General features: G+C 48.3%; 1 protein-coding gene across 6 annotated transcripts in view; it reads left to right on the forward strand.

The window, feature by feature from the left end:
• Positions 1 to 7,631: 7,631 nt before the first annotated feature.
• Positions 7,632 to 23,625, forward strand: part of MAP2K4 (mitogen-activated protein kinase kinase 4) — a 94,534-nt gene continuing 78,540 nt past the window's right edge. Inside the window, exons 1-2 of one of the 6 annotated variants that reach the window (XM_083805203.1) lie at positions 7,632 to 7,915; positions 23,106 to 23,138. In XM_083805203.1, coding sequence (XP_083661329.1) covers positions 7,816 to 7,915; positions 23,106 to 23,138 — 133 coding nt within the window. In that variant the 5' untranslated portion in view covers positions 7,632 to 7,815. The remainder of the gene's footprint in view (positions 7,916 to 23,105; positions 23,139 to 23,625) is intronic. The other 5 variants (XM_083805205.1, XM_083805207.1, XM_083805204.1 and 2 more) reach the window with 5 other exon arrangements.

A 23,625-nucleotide genomic window follows, 5' to 3' on the forward strand; every position in this document is an offset into this window, starting at 1 on the left:
GGACGGCCAGAGGAGGGGCGCGGGGGCGCGCTCCGCTCGATAGAGTCAGATGATACACCAAAGGGCAGGGGGCGCAAATGGTTGGGCTTGGAAGGTTTTGACCTTCGTCCTCACCAGGAGGGTCGTGCAGCCTGCCCCAGGTCGCCAGACAGGCTGTGCGATCGCTGGCCTTGGAGATTTCTGAGGCTTGCTCACCCGGTCTGGTGTTGGTGATAATCCTGCTTCAAGTGACACGTTGGGCTAGAGATGTTCAGACATTCCTTCACACCGTCATGGCGATGTTTCTGCAAAACTCGTACATGGGAGAAAATTAGATCTTTGTCCCATGAAATAAACATGACAAACCTATACAGTAAGACTTATAAGTAGCTATGCAAAAGCATAAACCCTTCAAGAGGGGCCCTGTGGTCCCTGCCTGAGCTATGCTGTAGCAATGCCCATCTCCGGCTCAGCCACAGCCACGTCTGTGTTTGCCTACAGAGCCTACCGGGAAGAAAGATTCACATATGTTATATTAATCTTGGTGGCAGGTATCTGAAACAGGATATTTTTTTTTGTCTATTGTAGAAATAACTAAGCCTGCTGACAGCTGGCATCACAGAAGAGAAAGACGTCATTCCCAGTGAGCTTCTCACAGGCATCTTGTCTCTCCCAAAAGCCATGAACGGAGACAGCTCTGGGGATCACAGATTGGAAATTTGATGATCTTGAAGAACCACAGGCATAGGAGAGGATTAGCAAGTCAGGGATAAAAGGAGGCTTCTTTTTTTTTTTTTTATTTTCCCAGCCAGGAGACTGGGATTTAAATCACTATTTTTGTAACGACCCTATAGTCTAGGATTCATTTGATATTTAAGAAGACATCCAGTCTTTTTGTATTGTCTGGAGAACAAAAGGGATACTACTCAGAAAAAACAGTACTTCCTCATCATTTCCTGATCATTTATCACCCAAAGTGATAATTATTTACAAAATGAAAGGGGGTTCTTAAGAAATATGATATCTACTGTGTCCATCTACCAAAGCTGAGTATCTGCCAGATTATTTCTCCCACTGATTTCAGTAGCAGCATTCAGCCCCACACAGAATTAGTACTCACTGAACTGTTATGCGGAAGACACGTGAATACATTTGTGGAGGGGATTAATGCTCACCTCGTCCTGTTATTTGTAACCGAGTCTTTCCTTGAGCAGGTCATGAGAAATGAAATTACTGCGGAGAATGTCACAGAGAAGTAAGAGCCCTCTTTGTAAATGGCTGCCATTGTTACAGCTACACTGAGTAGGCTTTATGGCTCATAATAATTGTGTTATTCTGTATATTAAACAATTGCTGGTGGCTGCAAGCATAACAGTGGGCCATGTCCAATATAACTAAATCCCTCTAGATGTTTAAATTGATTCACACTGACATCCTGAAGCTCAGCAAAATTAAACTGCTCTCTACAGGTGCCCTTAAGAGTAAAACTTTCCTATTAAGCATTCTGGGAAAGGAGTACCAATGGTTAGAGAAAAGCTGAAAGACTACAATCCAACAGGATACGTATATTTTGTTCTCCTCTTACCGAACCCTGCTTGAAGTGTGGATTTGCAAGAGCAACAGGCAAAATGCCGTGCAATCTTTCAGTAGGTCCCCAGGTAGCTGCATTCCCTTGGTGAGGCACCAGGAACTACACTGTATGACTGGTTCGTTTTTTTAAGGACACAGGACTTCACCAGAAAGCACGTGGTCATGATTTTCTTTGTGGTGCAACCTCTGCCTCCAGATCTTCAGTCCATTCCCCTCACCTAAAGCAGAGAAGGTGTATCAGGCTAGAAAACAGAAATGTCAAGGACTTTTAGCTGGGTAAGAAATGATAGTGGTGTTAGTAAGAATAAGAGAGATGAATATAAGACAGAGTATGTCTTTTGTTAGAACAATTTATATGATAGAAAAATAAAGGTAGAGATGTTTTTCAGGCACACCAGCTCTTTTCAGGTGGGAAAAAAGGTGTGAATTTCTGTCCATTTCCTCCAACTATATTAGCTGGTCTTGCAAAAAGAAATCTCAGCTGTGATGAACTCTGACTGTTTCCTTTGTCCTGTTACAAGTTATTGCACACACCTTTATAGCCCACCTGGTCCATGGGCCATGGCTGGGCCACCTGGAGGAGAGCTGCTGCTTGCCATTTTGTAGCTGCTGGGCTGTGAGTGCAGAGGGGAGACAGTGGCTTCTGGAGAGCAGCTGTGAGAGAAAGTCACGGAGACAGGGTGGAAGGCAGAGAAACAGTCTGCCAGGCAGAGTCAGGATCGTGTGTGGAGTGGGCTGGGGTAGGCCAAGACCTCCGTCTCCCCATCAAGTAACAGTGAGGTCCGAGATCAGCTCAGCTGTGCTGCCTCACTGCCATGGGCAAGACCAGCAAGAAGAAAGGGGGACAGAGAGGGAAGGGGCTGCTGAGCTGACAGAGAGCAACTTCTCCTGAGCACTTGGAAGGGTCTGCATGGAGGTGTCCCTGTAAGCTAGCAAAGTTCAGTGACACAAGCAACAGAAGGCAAAAGATCCCTGTCTTGAGAGGATAGGGTAGGGAGGAGGGGATCAACTTACAAACTGTTTCATCTCGATCTGTTTTATTCTTTGCTGCTCTAATTCAAAAGCAATCGTGCTGTAGTTTGTGTTTTAGAAATGTAACGGATTTCTAGCGGTTTGTGTACTTACTGCAAAAAATAAGTCGAGGCTTGTTCACTTTAAAGCTTTAGCTACTACGACAAGCACTTCCTAGAACTCCTCCCCACCTCCGCAGGCAGAAGAGACTTACCTCTGTCTGAAGGGAGCCTCCAGTAATACTTCTTTCTCCCATAAGAGGGAGGCCAAGAACATTTAGTATCCTTGAATATAATTTGAGCTACTTGAAAATTAGTTCCTCAATATTAGATGAAACTTTCTCCCTCCTTATGTCTCTCTGGAGTCTGCTTGGCAGAAACTTCAGCTAATCTTCAGTTAGGGAACCCCATATCTAAAGGACAGAAGTTTTCAGATGAGAGTGCTGGAGGGATGGACCCAACAACCAAGCTGTGATACTGGGAGAGCCATGTTGCTGCCCAAGAACCTGCACCAGAGATGTCACTTGTCACAAAGCTCACTTGGGACATTCCATCGCTGAGGAGGAAACGGGACCCAAGGGCAGATTTACAAAGGTTTCACTAAAGTTTAATCATGATCATGAGGTTGCTCCTCCATTAGGGAAAGGAGAGGTAACCATTAAAATTTGCTACAGCTTATATACAGTTTGCAACAAAACACTGCACAAACACCTCCAATTGCATCATTACACCAGTCCTGACCCCGTCAGTCACCTTCCCTCATTGCTGGGCACAGTGGGCACAGTGGGCCTCCTGGTATGGGACAGGTGCAGGCCTCAGGCTGGATTCAGTCCTCTGTTTATGTCCCGAGACCTTGCTTTTCTCTGGAGTTAGTGTCTTTTCAAAACAGGATTTCTGGTGTTTTTGTCACACAATCTACACCACTAATGGAAAAGGCAAATGCCATCCTGGAGCGTATAAGCAGGATAAACTGGAGTAATGTGTCTAGCGAGGGACACTGTATTTGAAAAAAAAAAAAAAGTGAATCAACAGAAGAAAGTCAAAGGAGGGCAGTGAGGATGCTGGGAGTTAAGAAAACATGAAGAAAGGCTGAAAGAATTGGGTTGATGCAGTATGTAGAGAAAGCCTGAATGAGGAGGTGAAGGGAAACATGTGCCTAAGAGGTCATTTCAAAGAAGGGAATTACTTGTCTTGCACGGCTGTAGAGAACAGGAAGGGATATAAGGGATTTCAGCTCAGACAAAAAAGCTTAAGTTAGGCTTTCAGATAATGTTGGGACAGTAGCATGCCAGAACAGATTGCTGGGGGATGGCACAATCTCCATCACTGGAGGTCTTTAAAAACAGGTATCCCAAAAATCTGTCAGGACAGGTATTGTTGATCCTCTCAAATTTGCAGGGCAAAATAAGATAAACAGTATGATTTTACCTAACTGTACCACATGCAGGTGGCATAAAGTAGAGATGGAAGCCAGGTGTCAGCTTCTGACAGTGTTTGCCAGTAGGCACTGTGTTTCTTTATTGTGACTTGTAAGATGTCATCTTCGGTCTTGAACTCTTGGTTAGGGCAGAAGAGAAAAGTTAAGCAGGAGGAAGAAGAGAAAGAAAGGTAGTGGAATTAGGGGAAGATGTCTCAGCACCAGGGGCTGGACTGCATATGCCCCCCTTAAGCATGTAACTCTGCATTTAAGGCTACTCCGGTGACAAAAGCAAGCTGTTTAAGAAGTATCATCTGGCCTTAGAGCACTTTGAAACAATGCTGAAAGAAGCCTCAGGTGGGGGTTTTCTCTTCTTCCCAGGAAAGTGCCAGGGAAGCTCATGGAGCAGATTATCTTGAGTGTCATCACACGGCACTTGCAGGGCAACCAGGCGATCAGGCCCAGTCAGCATGGGTTTATGAAAAGCAGGTCCTGCTTGACGAACCTGATCTCCTTCTATGACAAAGTGACACACTTAGTGGATGAGGGAAAATCTGTCGATGTGGTCTACTTTGATTTCAGTAAAGCTTTTGACACTGTTTCCCACAGCATTCTCCTCAAGAAACTGGCTGCTCATGGCTTGGACTGGCGTACGCTTCGTTGGGTTAAAAACTGGCTGGATAGCCGGGCCCAAAGAGTTGTGGTGAATGGAGCCAAATCCAGTTGGAGGCCGCTCACTACTGGCATCCCCCATGCTCAATACTGGGGCTAGTTCTCTTAAATATCTTTATCGATGATCTGGATGAGGGGATCGAGTGCACCCTCAGTAAGTTTGCAGACGACACCAAGTTAGGTGCGTGTGTCGATCTGCTCGAGGGCAGGAAGGCTCTGCAGGAGGATCTGGATAGGCTGGAGCGATGGGCTGAGGCCAACTGTATGAAGTTCAACAAGGCCAAGTGCCGGGTCCTGCACCTGGGGCACAACAACCCCAAGAAGTGCTACAGGCTGGGAGATGAGTGGTTGGAAAGCTGCCTGGCCGAGAAGGACCTGGGAGTATTGGTTGATAGTTGGCTGAATATGAGCCAGCAGCGTGCTCGGGTGGCCAAGAAGGCCAGCAGCATCCTGGCTTGTATAAGAAGCAGTGTGGCCAGCAGGACTAGGGAGGTGATTGTCCCCCTGTACTCGGCTCTGGTGAGGCCGCACCTCGAGTACTATGTTCAGTTTTGGGCCCCTTACTACAAGAAGGACATCGAGGTGCTTAAGAGAGTCCAGAGAAGGGCAACCAAGCTGGTGAGGGGTCTGGAAAACAAGTCTTACGAGAAGCGGCTGGGCAAGCTGGGATTGTTCAGCCTGGAGAAGAGGAGGCTCAGGGGCGACCTTATTGCGCTCTATAGATACCTTAAAGGAGGCTGTAGCGAGGTGGGGACTGGTCTATTCTCCCACATGCCTGGTAACAGGATGAGGGGGAATGGGATAAAGTTGCACCAGGGGAGGTTTAGGTTGGATATTAGGAAGAAATTCTTTACCGAAAGGGTTGTTAGGCATTGGAATGGGCTGCCCAGGGAAGTGGTTGAGTCACCATCCTTGGAGGTCTTTAAAAGACATTTAGATGTAGAGCTTAGTGATATGGTTTAGTGGAGGACTTGTTAGTGTTAGGTCAGAGGTTGGACTCGGTGATCTTGGAGGTCTCTTCCAACCTAGATGATTCTGTGATTCCCTTCTGGGTTTCTTTTAGCCAAGGTTTTTACTTTGGTCCCCACCCGACCCATGTTGCAGCTGCATTGCTGCCATGTCCATGCCTTGCCATGTCCCCACTGAGCCAGACCTTGATCTGGGAAATTGACTTCCCAGTTTATCCTCAAATCTCCCTTGTCACGGTAGTCTTGCCTGGTAGTCTGGTGTCTTGGCTGAATCCGGTTACTGTCACAGGACCTGCCCTGCTCGCCTTGCCCAGGTCTGGGCCCTTGCTGCTGAGGCCATTGCCCTCACGCTGCATTAGGCTCAACTCCTGCAACTCCTCCCTAGCTGTCCTAGGTGCTCCCTGACATTGGGTAGGCAGAGGTATAGAGCTGGGATACTACTCTGCCAGGGGTAAAGTGTTCCCTCTGAGAATAATGGAGAAGAGGATAAGGGCACACCTTCTCCTGGAGATTAGTGCTTGTGCTGCTGCATGCAGTGGGGTCTGTGGCCTCTGTTGCAAATTTGGCTGAGGGCCATGACTGACCATTGCCACCAGCTGCACCCATGCAAACTGTGTTTAGGAAGGCCAGTTCCTGTGGGCAGCTCTGGGTGTGAGTGCTTCCTACTCCCATCCCCGCAAAGGAGTGGAGGGGACAGACTGTACACGCAGCTTTGGAAGAGCGAGTGATGGCTCCAGAGGAAGCAGCCGCCAGGTAAGACGACAAAGGGTTGTAGCCCAAGATCAAACCCAGCAAATAGGTCACTTGGATTTGGGCCTGAGTGCGTGAGGAGTGCACTCAAGCATTTGCCCAGGTGAAGGGAAGTGGTATCTGTGGCGAGGAGGAAGCAGACTGCTGTCCTTGCAGCAGACAGAGGACGGAGCAGAAACAGGAGGTGGTCAGAAACAGCTCTTTCATCAGTGGATCTCAATTTACAAAGGAGGTCAGAATTATTTCTGTGATACAAATAAGGACACAAGGACTGTTGTAGGTGAAGGGTCTCTTCCACGATATGTGGTGGGCTAGAAAGAGAGTCCACATCCCTTTAGACCCATTGCACTCCTCTAGTCCCTGTCATGTGCTGTCCCTAAGGCTGTAAGTTTGCTGGAGCTAGAGGTAGGATCAGAAACCAGGTAGAGGAAATGTGCTGGAACCAACAGTAGCTAACGGAGGAAATAAAATGATGATGAATGGTGGTGGTAAAAGGGGGTTGATGCCCTGGCTATTATGGAAAACACAGGAGGAAGTTACACTCTGCAGTGGTTAGGGAAGATGTTTCAGGTAAGACATGAAAAGACAAGTTTGCAAGTAGCTGCTTGTGCAAGAGCAAGTCATGGGTGAAGATGAGAAATGTGATCAAATGGGTTGGACAAACTGCCATCCCTCAGGGGGCCTCACTGAGGCAGGAAGATGGGGGATTGGGGAAATGAGACGTCTGGGCACCCCTGGTCAAGGAGGACGTTACGGTCAAACAGTGGGACATGCCATCACGTTGGGACCACAGCACGGCACAGGGCTCCTGAAAGAAACACAGTGGCCTCAAAGGGGCTCATGGCAAAGGGAGTGGGCAATGCTTCACCACCAGAGAAAGCGGGAGGGATGCAGAGCAGGGATGCTGGAGATGGGGCGGGGGGCTCGGCTCGGTGGGGGCCGGCAGATGGAGGCGCCCGGGCACAAAGGCCTCCCGGAGACCCACCCCGCAGGCCGGGCGCTGCCACCCGCGGGGGGCCGAAGGCGGAGCGGGGCGCAGAAGGGGGGCGTGCAGGAGGCATCGCCGAGCGCCCCCCGACCGTGCGGGGCAAGGGCCCGGCGGCGGCGGCGGCGAGCGGAGGTCCCGGCCGCGGTCGACGGCCCGGGGGCGGCAGACCCCGGCCCCGCAGGCGGAGGCAGCCGCGGGGCAGCCCGGCCCCGGCCGCCGCCCACCGCCCACCGGGGAGAGGCTGCGGCCCGGGCCCGCAGCGCGGAGCCTGGGCGGCCGCTGCGGGTGCCCCGCCTGGGAGGGGTTAAGCGGGAGCCCCAGCCCGGGGGCGGACGGCGAGGCTCCGGCGCCTGCTATACGGCGTCGGGGCTCTAGGTGTCCTGCCTGGGAGGGTCCCTGCTGCATTGCAGCCTCCGCGCCGCTCCGTCTCTGGCGCACACAATGGCGACTCCCAGCCCCAGCAGCGGCTCCGGCTCGGGCGGCGGGAGCGGGCCGGGCCCCGGCGGCCCGCCGGCACACGCGGCCGTCAGCAGCATGCAGGGTAAGCAGCCCCGCGCTAGGCCGCAGCCCGGCCGCCGCTTCCGGGCCGGGCAGCGCGCCCCGCTCTAGGCCTCGCCGCGGCCCCGCTGCCCCCGGCGGCGCGGCGCGGCGCGGCCCCGCCTGCGGGCCCCGCGACCTCGGCGGGCAGCGCCGGGCCCGGGGGCGCGGGGGGCCGGGGGCGGCGGCGGCCTCGCCGCTTCCTCCCGGCCCGGCGCTGCCCCGGTCGGTCTGGGGCAGGCGGGTGCCGCCCCCCGGGGCGCGGGCGGGCTGCGCTTCTCGGGGCTCGGCCGCCCTGGGTTCCCCGCGCCGGGCCCCGGCCGGGCGGGCCCGGACCCCGCGGCAGCGGCGCTGGGGACCCGCTCCCGAGCGGGCCGGGGGTGCGGCCGTGCCCGGCCCGGAGCCGCGCGGCCCCCTCGCCGCCAGCTTGGGGCTGCCGCCCCGGCGCGGCCCTCCCGCCCGCCGGGCTGCCCCGGGGGCTCTGCGCGGCCCCTCTCCGGGCCGCCCCCCGCGGCGCCCCGCTGCAGCCCCGCGGGTGCCGCGTGTCGCCAGGCCGCAGCCGGAGGCTCGGCGGAGGGCGGGGCCGTGCCCGCCGCGGCGGGGCCGGGAAGCGGGGCTCGACCTCGGCCTACGCGACCCCGGGAGGCGGTGGCCCCGTGCGGCCGGCCCGGAGCGGTCGGGGAGGGGGGCCGGGGGCAGGCAGGAGCGAGACAAAAGCCGGGGGTTTAGCTGCGGGTTTTCTCCGGCCCGCTCCGTTTTGTGCCCTCCCTGCTCGTGCCTCTGCCCTGGGCGGTGACCTGCGGGGGGGTGGGCGCGCAGCAGCCTCTGCCCAAATGCAAGTTTCTGGTGGCGGGTCCAGCCCGGCAGGACCGTGCCAGGTACCGTGTAACGCGCTGCTCTTTTCCCCGGGAGCGCAGCGTTGTTGGTGTTAACGAGCTGGGGTAGAGCCCCGGGGGAGGGGGCTGGCCAGGGGGCAGCCGGGGTAACGTTTTGGCAAACGCTGCTGCCCGTGTGCTGCTGCAGTAGCCGGGCTCTTGCTGGCCTTGGGAGGATGGCTCTGACCCGACTCCCGCCGGACTCTCCTCGGCGTTGCTCGCTGAACGGTTCTGCTGCTTGGCATTTCTTGTTCCTTTGTGTCTGTTCATATGTTTTTCTCGAGACAGATGTTTAAGTAAAAACAGTTTAATGGCAAACTTGTGGTTAAATTTTTGTTGTTGTTTTATTCTGATGGAAATTTAGAGCGTTATACTAGGGTAAGGCTGCCAGACTTCCCATCTGCACTTGTTGATGGTTGAGTATTCTTGTAAAAACAGTGGATATTTATTTTTCAGAAAAGCCACAGCGAATACCTTTGGAGTTTTTTCTTTAGAGTTACACCACTGAAAAATACTCTCTGCTTAAGCAGCATTTTAGACTCTGTTAGTCTGAGGCCACACAGTGTTTGTTTATTTTTTTAATTTAATACAGGAATGGTAATACTAAGGAAGCTGTTTGTCCTGTTTTGGGAACTTTTTATTTCATTTTTTAGAAGAAAGAAGAAGGAAAGGTCATGATCTCTCTGTTGACAGGAGGAGTACAGGAGCTCTCAGCTAAAAAATTGTCATGTTTTGCTACAATCTGTTCTGTCCTGTTGGGAGGGACTGCTTGGAGGCTGACAGGGAACCTGTTTGGGTGGAGAATTGATTATATAAACTACAGAGTTTGGTGTACGGGGAACTAGACAGCAAACTTTCACTGTTTGCAGCTTCCACTGTGTGAAGGTCTCGTGTTTGCTAAACTAAGGAGTTAGTACCTGTTGGGCCCTAGGAAGGTGATACTATACAGGTTCACAATACCTTTCAAGAACCATAGTTCCAAACCTCTTAAATGAAGTGCATGGCTCAAGAACTCGACTGAAGGCACAATATGCAAAAGCAGTTGTGATGAGACCAGAAATAGCCATGTTGCAGTGCAGTTAAAACTTTGTGTTACCCCTTTTATTTTCCACCTGACCCATATTCTTCATATTTATGAATCATTCCCCTGAATTCTATGCATCTTCAGGGCTGCAAGTTTGGTTTTGTACCATGACATAAGAACCAGTGATGCAGTGTGAGTTTGCAATGACATAGAAATATCCACATCCTTTCTCCAGGGGAGGAAGGGCAATTGTTTCTTTTGTAGTTTCTTGCAAGTGTCTATTTAAACATGAATTCAGGAAGACAAAGGCCAGTTTGATGTTATGCAGGTGTTTGCAGTAAAATCTGGTGTTAAATAAACAGTTGTTTAGTTGTTGTTGTTAAGGTAGCAGATGTGTGTTGAGGTGTCCTGGGAGTAGCTCAGTGGCTCTAGAAAACTTCCTTGCAGAGGTGAGCATGTTGCTGTTGCGGTGGTCGTGAAGGGAATTCCCTGAAGTTGGCAAAAAGAAACTCCTTCCCATGAGGACAGTCCTCCACCAGGATCACCGTGTGGCTGTGCAACCACCTGTAGGAAAAAGAGGGAGACACCTATAGGAAAAAGGGGGAGACATGTGGGGCAGGAAGGGCTGCCTCTGCGGGCTGGTGGCACCCGGGCAGGTCCATCGGGCATCCCACCTCCCTCCTCTCACCAGCGCTGGTTCCCTGTTGACACTGACATCTCTGCAAGCTGAGCTGTTGCAAAATGAATCTGCCAGAAGAAAGGCAGCAAGATTTTTCTAGTTTGGATGCCGAGTGTTTGCTCGGCATGGGGTTGTGTGAGCAGTGGTGCGAGGAAGGTGCAGGAATGTGTAACTGGGTGGGGAGAGAAGTAAGTAGGACTGCGTCGTTGTTGGTCTAATTGGCTTAAATGGTATGATGAGGTGCAGCAGGGAAGTCGTTAAGCTGCAAGGAGTAATTATAGTAAAAAAATAAGTTTTGGTGAGTTAATTTTCAGCTAGAACTGTTCTCTAGTTTCAGCTAGAAGTGTTCTCAGTGCAACTGCTACTCTGAAGGAGGTAATGGGAACGAGTGGTTGTGGGGCGGGTGGGACAGCGGCTGTGGGCTCAGCCAATGCTTGTGCTGGCCATGAAGGAGCCATGGACCTGCTCTCTGGGATAGCGATTGCTTCTGGAGGTTGTGCTGAGAGGACGTGCTTGAACAAGTTGGCCTGTGGTTCAAAGCCTTTTGCAGGGGATTTTCTGTGTGTTCCGAGGGCTGGTCCTTTTGTAAGGGGTCTCTGCTATTATGTAGGATAGCAGGGCCTAGGGATGAGGAGTGGGCCAGGTGGTGGTAATGCAAGGGTGAAGTTGTCATGGAAATTGAGGCCTGTCGTGTTGATATCTGGAGCTGGGCAAACAGATCCAGGGCATCAGAAAGTCTTTGCAGACCACCCAGTTTCATTTTGTTTTGTATCAATATCCTATGGAGTTTCTGTGTAAAGCTTCTTTAGATAGCCCGGTGTCTCTTAGACTCAGTGTCACCGTACTCACACCAGGCTTATTGTGCAGTGATGACCCTCAAGCCTTGCAGTCACGTAAAGCGTTGCTTCAAATCTTTCCACCCATAGTGTTCTGCATTTCCAGCTTCATTCTCCTGTCTTCTCCTGGCTGACTGCATTAGCCTTTCTTGCCCAGGCACGTGGGAGCTTCATTCGTTCCCAAAGGCAGGTTCCTGGCACATGTGGTTGGTAGAGCTGTGTTCAATGCATGGTTGGCAGATCAGAGACAAAGGAGGGCTGGAATTTTAAGTATTGAAAATAGTTGTTATTTAATTATTTTCTTTTTCTTTTTTCTTTTTTTTTCCTTTCTTTCTTTTGTTTTTTCTTTCCTTTTCTTCTGGTTGTTTTTTGGACAAAACAGAGGTTCTGTGGGAAGTAAGATATTGACCTTTGAGAGTGATTTTAAAAAAACACAGAAATAAAAATACAAAACCAAAACAGTAATTTGAGGAATTTTGCATTTCTCTTACTGACAGAATTAGTAACAGTCTTTACTGCTGATGTTATGTAGGAAACTATCCTTTGAAGAATTAGGGTATGAAATTTAGAAATTTAATTAATTCAAAGGCATAGAGAGAATTTTAATTCTAATTGGGAGCTGAGGAGTCAGTCATCATACCTCCAGACCCAAGCAAGAGTTAGGAAACACTCGTAACTGGCTGTTGTGTATTTGGCTCCTGCATTCAGCTTCCAAGGGCCCTGGAGGCTAACCAGGACTTTTCCAAGTACTTACTGCTTGTAATACTCTGGTGTCTTTCTAAAACCAAGCATATATACTGTTTATATCTTTTCAGAGTGTACACAAACAGTTCAGACATTGGATGGGCTGGGAATTTGGGATTCTCAGTTCCCTTCACGTCTGTTTCTCTGTCCCAGCCTTTGCCCCTTCTACTCCCCTGCCTGCACCCCAGCCATAACCTGTTGGGTTTTAGCAAGAATCGGAGAATTGTGATATCTGGTTAGACAGTCTCCTGTGTGGATATGTGGCATGAATTCTGGACAGGGAGATGGCAGAGGGGTTGTTGCCTGAGTGTGTTAAGAGGCTAGACTCCTGCTCTCACCCGTGGATGCCATTCAGTGAAGTATCGGGGTTGGGAGATAGGTTTCTGCACAAGTATGAGGAAGCTCTGCCCTGTACCTTTCTTTACCTGACAGAAAAGAGCTTCCAGGAGGCATTTCAGTAGGTCACGTATCATTCATATTTAGCATGCAGCAGAATTGGTGATTGCAGAGATGAACTTTGCCAGTCGCTGTTGTCGGATGAACTTGCTGTTGGTGTGTGACCTGTGCTGTGTCTTTGAGGTGACTATAGTTTCTTCAGACAGCATGGTGAAAAGTATTGCTGAAACCGTTTGTGGGCGGCACTGTGACCAGAATGCTCCTTGTTAGGGGAATTCAGTAAGAGAGGCCATCATGCCTGCATCTTCCTCCTCTTCGTGCTACTGCCTTGGTGAGTGCAAGGAGTGACCTGAGCAGCCCTTCTCCTTGTTCGTCAGGAGGAGGGAAATGCGACCTCAAAGCCTCTGTGCTGAGGTGTTGGACCTGCCAGGGCACAGTGTGAGCAGCCTCAGTCCTGAAGTCAAAGCTGCGCCAGCAGGGAGTGGGCCCGTGGGTCTGCGAGCAGAGCGGTTGCTGGCGGCGGCCTGGCGGAAAGGAGAGACCCGTCCTGGGGGCTGTGTCTGCGGAGAGCGGCAGGCAGGCAAAGGGCTGGTGTGTGGACTTCCTTCTCTGCGCAGAGGGGCATAAGAAAGTAAGGGCATGGGGAGAAAGTAAGGAAAACAAGTGGCAGTAAACACAGGAATTTGCTTAGGGAACCTCAAAGAATGGAATTTGGGGAACAGGAAGGCAGTTGAGAAGTAAAGAGCAGAAAGTGAGCAGCAGGTTAGGTAAGAAGCAACGTTTGAAAAGCCAGCGTAAAAGAAACAGATGATACATGTAAGAGAGCAGGGAAGATAGAAGAGAACAAGATGAAAAAGTGAGGAGTTTGGGGGGTGGAATTAATCCTTGTCCTCAATAGGTGATAAAGTACACATTATTAAAGTACACATTATCTTTCACTGCATATTATTAACCTGTTGTTCTGATGTAGGCAAAGCGAAATGTATCTTTAACTCATTGAATAAAATGAGAAGCTGACTGCCATTATTCTTGCCCACAGTGGAATTATAGAGCCATTGTGTGTTAACATAGGCTGCTGTTGCAAACTGACGTTTGCAGATTTGTCAGATTGGTGTGTATACATCGACTTTGACATGTTTGCGTTTATTATAGAAGGTAAGATACTTGTCTGGTGAGCAAATCAGCGTACTTCAGTTTATTTGAACCCGCTAGTTCATTCCCATACTGTAGCCCTGCTAGGATATGGCTGACATGCCGTACTTCTCCTTCGTGCTTGTCTTAGTGTATACCTGTGCATGTAGTACTGTATGTGTAAGCAAATGTTACGGCATTTCAGCTTTCTATTTCAATTTACTTATCCGTTTTCCTGGTAAAGGAGTGGCCTGAAAATAGTAGTTAAGTCTCATCAGATGCTAGGAGTTTTTTTCTGATATTTCATGCTGACTTGATGGAGCTGACAGAATTGGAAACCACATCATTGTCTGTCTGGCAAAAAAACAAAAACACCGTCCAGTGGGAGAAAGAAGAGTGCTGTGAGAAAGGAGAAAAAAAAAAAAGGCAAACCGCCAGAAAACTTTCCAATCTTTATTTTACTGAGAAGGGGTCCCCAAAATTAGAGTCATTCATAGACATATGTGTATGGAGTGAAACATTAATTACGGGAGTCTTGTGTAACCACATCAAGCTACGCGTGTATCAGACAAATGCCTTGTTAACATCGTATAGTTAGGACGTGATTGCTGCCTTTGAAGTCGGCCATCTTCTATTGGATTTAGATTTGATAAAATCTTATGCGAGCTTAAAGAATGTGGAGGCTCGCTTCTCAAAGTGAGGAATAGCTTCCATAACCAGTGGAGGTGTGAAGGAGAAACTGCATGAGAGAAACTGCTTGGAGTGTTTGTGTCGTCCTCTGCCCTGTGGGACAGGAACCAGCAGCAGATGTCAGTCCAACTTTCACTGAAATGATGATTATTAAGAAGGTACAAAGATCTCTGATCTATGAATGAATGTTCTGCTTCTGGCACCCTCTCAAAGGTTTGAGTACACTGATCTGGACTAGCTTTCAAAAGGTGCTGGTTATGTTCCCAGATCTGATGTATCTTATTTAAAATGCACTGCATTGTATTCACTGAAGATAAATGCCTCTTTAGATACGTATATTTTTGTTGTGCTTCTGTCTGCGTGCTGAGGCTACAGCATCCCTTGCGGGGAGGTGGGAATCGCTGTGCTGCAATGGCAGCATGAAGAAAACTCAGCTGACTTTGCCAGTTGAACCTTTCTGTGGTGACTGTGGGGCTGTCATCTAGTCTCTGGGGACATGGGTTCTTCCATGGATATTCTGGTCAGGATGGATTATTATCATCACACAGCCTGGCCTCCTGCTTAATGAGAGGTGAACAAATGTATCAGAAATTCCTGTGTTGAACTTGATCTTTTGTGGTTTGGTTCTAGCATCTCTTGTACAGAGGGAAACCCAGTCCCTGCGAAGATAGCAAGTTTAGGACAAACTGCGTTTTGAAGTAAACTGGTTCAGTAGTTACTGCATTTTTGGGCTGGATTTTTTACTATCATTTTGGTCAGTTTCTGGTGATAGGTGTTGGCTGTGTGGTTGCAACCTAAGGAGTCTACTCTGTGCAATTGCAGTTAACCAGTGTGAATCCTGCACCGTCTTAGTTGAGTCTGCTGGTGTTCCCTGCAAAGGCCCTTTCTCATCTAGATATTCAGGTTTCTTTTTAATGTTGCAGGCTTGTTTGACTGCAGAAGAAACGTATGAGCAGTGGGTAAATGCAGTGCCTGTTGGTCTCTGAATTTTTTTTTTCCCTTTTAGAAAGATGTGCTGTTATAGCTGGATTAATTAACGTGTGATAGTTAACTCGTGGTAAATCCCAAGTGAGACAGTTCAGTTCGCCTGCGCTTCTGCAGTTCGACTTGCAGATAATTTGAATACGGTGTCACTTCTAGGCTTTAACAGTAGAATAGCCAGCACATACCTAGTTGTCCCCCTGTACACACATGCTACTCTTTGGTGATGATGGGTATCTGAAAAAAAATCTGTGAAGCTCAAGCCTTTCAGTAGGCAACTGACCCTAGATGTTTAGGGAAGCAAAATATCAAAACATTTTGATATTAAAACTATCGGAAAGAAGGTGCCCTTACCTATTCTAAGGGTGCCTAGGGGTTAAGTACTTGTCCACAAAGCATGAGATTGCGAGGGGGATGCATTACATCTCATTCTTCAGGGACAGAGTTGCAGGGAGGATGTGTGCAGCCTCAAAACCCTCTAGTTTTTACTCTTTGTCTGAAGAAGACAAAGGAATTTTTGCTGTGACTCTGTGCCCTGTTTTATATCCTAGTCCCACATCCTTATACCATTGCTGAATTGCTGGACAAGTTACCTCCATTGTTAAGCTCTTGCTGAGTTTTGCTAGGTGGGCTTGTTCTGCAAGCTGTACATAGGAGGCTTGGAAAACTGACACTGTAGGTGGCACGACGTACGGCAGCCTGTTGAAGGGATGTGTGCTGCAGGGAGCACAATGTTTCTGTACCGAGCTTCTGGAGCACTGGAGCAAGGGTCAGGGCTGGAAGTGGGAACTTGCTCCAATGTTAGCTTCTCTGGCAGGGGTGTTCATGCTGCTTGTGACTGTGCTTTTGAAAACCCATAGGCACCTCTAACAGCCCTCTGAATGATCGCCTTGTAGCCATCTGCCTTGTCCCGGCTGTGGGGGACAGGTCGCCTTCCCCTCTGAAGTGGCAGAGTTTCTCCAGGACAGGTAGGACTGTGCTGCTGCAGGTGGCAGGAGGGAGGAAACCACCTTCCTGGAGGCGGGCAGCCAGCCTGCTGGCTTCGCTCCACCAGTAGTCAAACTCTGCATGTCCGCAGATCCACTGCGTGTATGTTTATCCTAAATCCCATGCTCCCTGAACTAATCTAAGCCAAAGGCAGTTGCTCGCAGCTGGAGAGAGGTCTCCTTGCAAGCTTGTGCTGGGTGTTGATGCCGCGTCAGTGTCTAAGGCCACATGGAAGCTGGCACGCTGGTTTACAATAACCTCATGTATTAGAAGAGCACCATGTTGGACCTAATTAGCTTCCTGCCTTCCTTTAATCCTAGTGTTTTTACCTCTTGGTAACTACCTTAACTAGATTGGTCTTCTTCCAAGATGTTTCTGGAAGTTGAACAGCATAGAGTGGAGGAGAGAGGTCAGCAGCAAGGCAGATTTGGACTAATTCATATGGCTTAATATTTTAAACTTGGTGCACCCAGAGGACAGGAGGGATCCATTTTATACCAAAGGATGTAAAAGAGACAAACTCTGGCAGCCAAATATACTTGCAAGTGATGATAAGGGTGGGAGGGAGAACTGAAAACATGTTCTACCTCAGTATTTGAGCATGACCTATGCAAAAGCTTTGTGTCAGCCTTAGTGCCTGTGTTCAGGAGTCAGTATTTTGAACAGGCTGCGTTTCTGACTTCAATTTTTAACTTTTCACTTCGCTCTGTTTTAAGTTAGCTTAAGCTGTGTCTTGTGGGCACCTGCAAAGTTACCAAGATTCCTGTAGTCTAGCCCCTTTTATAGCGTTGGGGGAGGCTCTAAGTTTTGAAGATACCTGCGATGTGCATTTCGTGGTCTGCTTAGGTGCCCGTTACTTCAGGATACATTCTGTGTATTCTGTGTAGCAGCAGTATGTTTGTGCCTCCCTATGCTGAAAGGTGCAAATATGACTTCTGTCAGATATCACAGACTTATTTAAGTTTCTGTGCATAGCTTGCATTTCTTTTTTTTTTAAAGAAGCCTGGGCTACAAGTAAGTAAAGGTCCTTGCAGAAATCTCGGCACAGCCTACTGCGTGCCTGCTCCCCACTTGCCCAGACCCTGCGCAAGGCACGCGTGTCGTGTGCCTGGATTTGCATCAGGACTGTCATGTGATGCTGCAGACCATCTTCCAAAACGTGTGACCTTGTCTCCTGAGGCTGTAGCCCTCAGTGGAGGGGACTCTGCTATTGCTCTTTGTGAGGAAATACAGCATGGTGCTGCCAAGCCTCTGCTCCCCCTCTGCCTCCCAGTTCTGCTTTGAAATGAGCTCAGCTGCAGTTCGCATGAACATGTGCAGTAACTTTGTGCTTAGCGGGGTACGGCCCATTAATTTTTGTATGAGCATCAGGGGACGCAGGGAGTATGTATATTGCACAAATTGCGTATTTATTAGCTGCTAAATTGATTTCCTCTTCTCCAAATCGAAGCCTTTGTATGTGCCCTTTACTGGGGGCAGAGCAAGCCCTTCAGGAAGCAGACGGCTTGCACTGATCGTGGAGCGAACAAAGAGTCCAAGCGCCAGGAATTAGCCAGTGTTTTGAATAATTTATTTGATCTTTCTGAGGTGCTTCAGGAGATGCCCTTTGGCATAAGGAGGACAGCTGTTGGGAGCAGGCACAGCTGAGCTAAAAGGGAATCAGTCCTTTTATTGTGTTTTGTCCAGGCTTATTATTTCTGTGGAGCAGAAGAGTTTTATGGTTTGCTTTGGACCTGATTCTCTGGAAGAAGTTCTCTGAACTGAATTAGCCATCACTTTGCTTTTGGACCAGAGAGCAAAGTGTTTGTACTTTGAAGAGGTTTGTGGACAGAGATGAAACGGTTTCCTTTAAAAACACATGGCTGTGTTTCTTTGACCTGGGAGGGGTTATGGAATAAGATAAAAGCATTGCATTTGGAAATCCCTTCTGGGGAGTGATGGGACCATGCCTGAGTTTTCCTGTAAAGACCACTTCCCCTACTGAACCGTGTCAGCACAGAACTTGGTCTCATGCCAAGCAGTTGGAACCCTTGCCCTACCTTTGATGTACTCTTCTTTCCACTCATCCCGCTCAAACTTGGAGGGGCCGAAGGTGGGATGGAGCGGGATATTGTGTGAGGATGATCAGAACCACTTTGTAGAAGTGGTCAAGACTGGAAGCCTAGAGCAGAGGGACAGAGTGGCTGTTGTCCTTTCGGACAACCTGATGACAGGCTGTAGAGACTGTATGGACCCCAGATGTTTTTACTGCTGAAGAGGTGTTACCTTCCAGAAAAACTGGAAGAGAAACTATATGTCATGGTGCCATATAGAAGTGAGTATGCTGCTTCAGGACATGTGAGTCCTTTCTTCAAGGTACCTTTTTTTTTTTTTTTTTTTCCCACCCTCAAGGTAGCAGTAGCAGCCAGGATGTGGAAACTAGGGCATTTGGATGTCTGATGTAAGATTAGTTTCCTTGCTGATCTGGGGACGAGTAGAGGTTAGCTCTCTCCTAAGAACTACTGTTCTGATGTAGCCCAACTGTTAAAACTAGCAAGTGTGACTGCATGGTATCAGAAGCATGTCCGCAAGTTCGTGCAAAGGAGTTATGAGTGAACTCTGACATCCGTTGGAAGAAGGATCTGAAGGCACAGAGACCTGCTGCTATGGGCAGCAGCTCGGCAGTTGAGTTCTTGCTGCACAGGGACACACATGTTGTTGAACAAGCTTGCTGGTGTTCTCCTGGAAATACAAAATCTATTTTAAAATATGTTTCTAATTTGTTTATTTCTTTTTGAGAGGAGTTGGAATAAGATCCTGGAGCTCTTTATGTGCACGTAGCAGAGTTATGGCCAAATAAGCTTTCTAAAGCGTAAGCATTGCTGCTGCACCTCAGTGCTAGATATCATCGGGTTGAAAACAAGACTTTGCTATCTGGCCTGCTCATGTGGCCTTGTTCCTGCCGCTCTCTGTGAGCGGCAGAAGGAACTTCTCAACAAGCATGGAAGCGGTGAAAGTTGCGATGGTGGGAGCTGGTGTCTGCAGCTCACGTGTGTCTGTCCATATCCTTGCGTTAGATGGCTTGGCTGATTTCACCATCAAGGTACACGATTTGGAATATCTTGGGCTTTGAATTGGAAATTTCAAGTCTGGTTTGTGGCTATGACTGCTTTTTTTCCTGCCCTATGAAAATACACTGTAAATGAAGAATGTGTGAACACAGGCTGCATTTCAGCTAAGACGTGAGATGTTTCTGGGGCTGGTCATTTGCTTTAATATAGACAGGTCTTAGTCACAACTAACTTGAACGTGAGCCCAAAACAGAACTGGCAGCAGGGAACCTGCTTCATCACTGAGTTGCCAAAGGTCTGCGCTGATCCCTGCGTCATTCCAGGGCACTGTGGTGCTCTCAGCACTGGGATAGGCTCCAGGAGCTGCTTGTCCATGGTGCTATTTCAATGTAGTAAATAGAAGCTTTCTGGGAAGGTTTGCATTGGATATCCCTGTAAAATCTGATTAATACTCTGACTTTTTTGGCAGTGAAGCTCTAGCCACCCAGCATTCATATTCTCCAAGAAACCCTGTGCTGGCATGTCCTAAGTGTTCGAGACCCAAAACAAACAAAATGAAAGCAGCTTGGCAACATTCTTCAGCTATTTGGTTGTCCATGCTGCAGAGCGATGCACCAAGTTGCAGATGTAGTAACACTGGCATCAAAATCTTGCTGTCCATTAGGGCATCGTATTCAAAAGGTTTGGGTTTTACAGCCAATGCTGGTTGCTCCGTGGCACCTCAGCCATGTGAGGTGAGGGTTGGGTTGTCTACTTCCAAGCTACCAGGAGTAGTTGCTGCCTCCTGCCTGGTGGGAACGTTGCCTCCTGTTCACAAGGACAAGCAACTGCGTGGTCAGGGTTTCATCCAGAGAGACCCACAGGTGAACTGAGCAGGGTGACTGTGTTCACCATGGGATCCAGCATTCATTGCATCCACAGCAGTCTCGCAGCAATGCTGTCTGCTAAATTTGTACCTGTCGTTAAAATCCAAAAGCTGCAACTGTGATGTGCTGGAGAATTGAGTCTATTCCCAGTACTCAGTCTTGCGGGAATGGGAGTTACGAAAAAATCCTCCAAGTGATCTTATAAAGTAATTTTGCCCAGTGCTTTAGAGGAATAAATAAACCAAACTACTCTAAAAGAAAAGTTCCCCAGTCCCGAGTGCAGCAGTTATTTTAACTATCTATGAGTTTGACATGCTTGTGTCCATGTTAGGAGTTTAGTATTTTTCTCATGTCAGGAGTTTAATATTTTGTCTCCAGTAATGACCCCTTTCTACCACAGGCTCCTTTTTATAAGCGCATCAAGCTTCTCTTGAAAACAAGTTAGATGTCCTGCTCTGCTTTGGCTTCCAGAAGATGTCTTCAGGATTTCAGTCAGTAGCTGGAAATGTTCAATGACCAGACCACACTGACAGCTTTGTCACTGTTGATCTTCTGTCACCCTTAGTCTTCAACACACATGCTGCTACTCCTTCCTTCATGCTGCCTATTCAGATGTGTTTCACAGCTTTACAGTACAGTATTCCTGTCCTGCCATATGCCTTTGGCTAGGTCGAAAGCACCAACCGCTGCCACCCTTTCCAGGAAATAGATGCTCTGTTGCCATTGATCGGAAGTTACTTGCAGTGACTTTGGAATACACTTCATCTCGAGTTTGCCTGCAGTTTTGCATGTGGCAGAAAACACGGGCAGCAGAACCAGGCTGAATGCAGAGGGTGGGAGCATCATGAGCGATGCCTTCAGGTGCTCCCTTTCCCCTGCTGCCTCCCAGGGGAGCAGCAGCAGCCTCAGCGCCAGAAGCAGACCAAAGCTGTGTTAGCAGGCACAGGGTTGGGGTCAGCCACGAGCAGAGATGAGCATAGCATCACTGATTCTGGGATGGTATAAAAGAGCATCTTGGCAAAAGATCAGGAGTCCTGCTCTAGTCGAGACATTTCAGTCTTAAACCAAGGCATTACTGCAGGTCAGTTTTCTCTGGCTGGGGACTTGATACAGGTGATAAGCAGCATTGGCTCTGTGTGTCGGCTGCACGCAGACGGTTGTGAATGTTGATGGTTGTTTTATTTGTGGTGCTCTGACACCTTGCAAGAGCTTTAACGGGTAGGGAGATTCTGTGTTACTGTGTGGCACACAAGTTTTTTTTATGCAGCACTGGTGTCTGATGTCCTTTTTTAAGGAGCTCTGAGTGAGAAGGAGTTAATGGGGATGAGGACAAGGGAAGAAGATAGCTGGGTCTGGGCTGGGGCTACTGGCTGGTATTTTTGCAACAGTCTTCTGTTACCCAGTGTGAGCCTGTGGGGATTAGCTGGGCAGACTCCCAGGCTCCTTCCGTACTGAAGACCTGCCTGCCCTCTGCACAGGGATAGAACTCTTTCCCTAGGACTTCTAAAAGCCAATGGACTGGAGGAATTTTTGTTGAAACGTTACGGGGCTTATTTCTTTAGCAGGAAAACTTTGTGTCTGCCCCTACTTGTGGGATTTTGAAAGAATGAAAAAACTTGCATAACCCCCAAAAGAATCATTTCTGGCATAGTAACTTATAATAACATGACTGAAAAGAAAAGTAAAGGGATGATCAGAAAGAAAACTAGCAGTAGATAAAAATGGCATTAATAATTTCTGAAAATGAAAATCTATTCAGAGTATTTGTTTGGACTTCAAAAACTTTAAGAACCATGGTGCAGCTGAACAGCTCGGTAGTGTGCTCCCATAACCAGGAGCTGAGAAGGGAACATTTCCTGGGTAAAGCAGAGGTGACAGATGCAGGGCTGCGCCAAAGGAATGGGAAGAAACTTTAAGGCAAGACAGTGAACTTGCAAGCTAGTTAGAAAGCTGAGTTGCTTTTGTAGGGGGGAAAAAGGAACTTCCCTCATGGAATGAAATAGTGGTTGTTTTTTTTTCCTTTATATTTTTATGCTGTCTTGCCAGTGAAATGGTTGGGTAATGCATTTTTTAATTTTCACTGATCAATTTATATTATTGTTAATAAAATTTCCATTAACATTTATATTATTGTTAATAAAATTACCGTTAACATTATTAGACTAATGTGGGTACCTTTAATTACCATTCTTATTTGCTCCTTCCTCTCTGAACATATTATCAGCCTGCTTTGGTGGCTTTGGGGTTATTTTTCTGTTTTTGCATGCTATTGTAGAGAGAAAACCAGTTAAAAAAATTCTTATTCAGGAGATGGTTTAAGTTGGAGCTGCTGGTGGGAAGGGGACACCAGGTTTTATAAGGCTCACGATGAAGCCCAGAGTTGGCAACAGTGTGCCCTTGAGCGATGTACAGCACAGCCAGCAGGTACCACGGTGTGCTGTGGACAGTGATGCTCATGTGAAAGAGGATGGATTTTCTCTTTTTTTCTTGGTCACCACAGTGTTGGGTTACTTGTTGTGTGGAGCCCTGCAATGCCGTCACTGCTGCAGTGTCCAAATCCCCCTTGAGCAAAGCTGGGATTCCTGTCCTTAATTTGTGAGCCTTAGAGCTGTTGCTGTTTGAGTTTTATTAACGCCTCAAGAAAACTAAAGCTCCTTGAAGTGAACTGATCTCCTCCGTGCCTGCTGTGCAGCAGGGCTAGTGCCCTTGCTGGTCTGTTGAACACTGCTATCACTCAAGACTGGTTTATAAAATGACAAATCCTGAATTGATGGGATTGCTCTACATTTGCAGCAACGCATTCTAAAGTTTGATCTAATAAACTTGTTTAATGTATGATTTTAGAGTTAATGAACATTGAAACATAAAAAGTGATTCTTAAGTGATGCGCTTTGACTTGCAGTGAATGAACAAGAACTTGTCTCTTTTGCTTTAGGCTTTCAGATAAACTTCTGTGGAAAGGCACAAAGTAAGCTACGTATTTTTATAGTATTATCCTGTTTTATATATCAACCTTGGTACTGGGAATGTGTCCACTTTCTGTTCCAACTAACCACCTATGGCAGACCTACTCCTAAGAGAGCTTCCATTTTTCACAATGCTGGTAAAGTAAAAGTAAAATTAAGCAATTTAAAGGGTCACTAATTTTACTACTTTACCTGTAACAAAAGAGCAACTCCAGAAGCATGCAGCTAAACTAATTGTGTATGGAGCACTGGAAATTTGCTGCCTGCTGAATTGCTCTGAAACGCAAACTGGGTGGGATTTGGCAGTTTGATTTGTGCCTGCCAAAACTCGTGCTGAATGAGCACCTGATGTGCACACTTTTATACAGAGCGTGAACACCTTGAATTGCCATCTCAAGAGCCAGCAGGACAGATGTTGGATCCTGCAGTGGGTTGTTTCTGTTCCAGCTTCTTTCAAGAGAGGTGAGAGCAGGACAGGAGAGCTGTCAG

The sequence above is a fragment of the Anser anser genome (genome assembly GCF_964211835.1).
Source record: "Anser anser genome assembly, chromosome: 19".
Lineage (NCBI taxonomy): Eukaryota > Metazoa > Chordata > Aves > Anseriformes > Anatidae > Anser > Anser anser.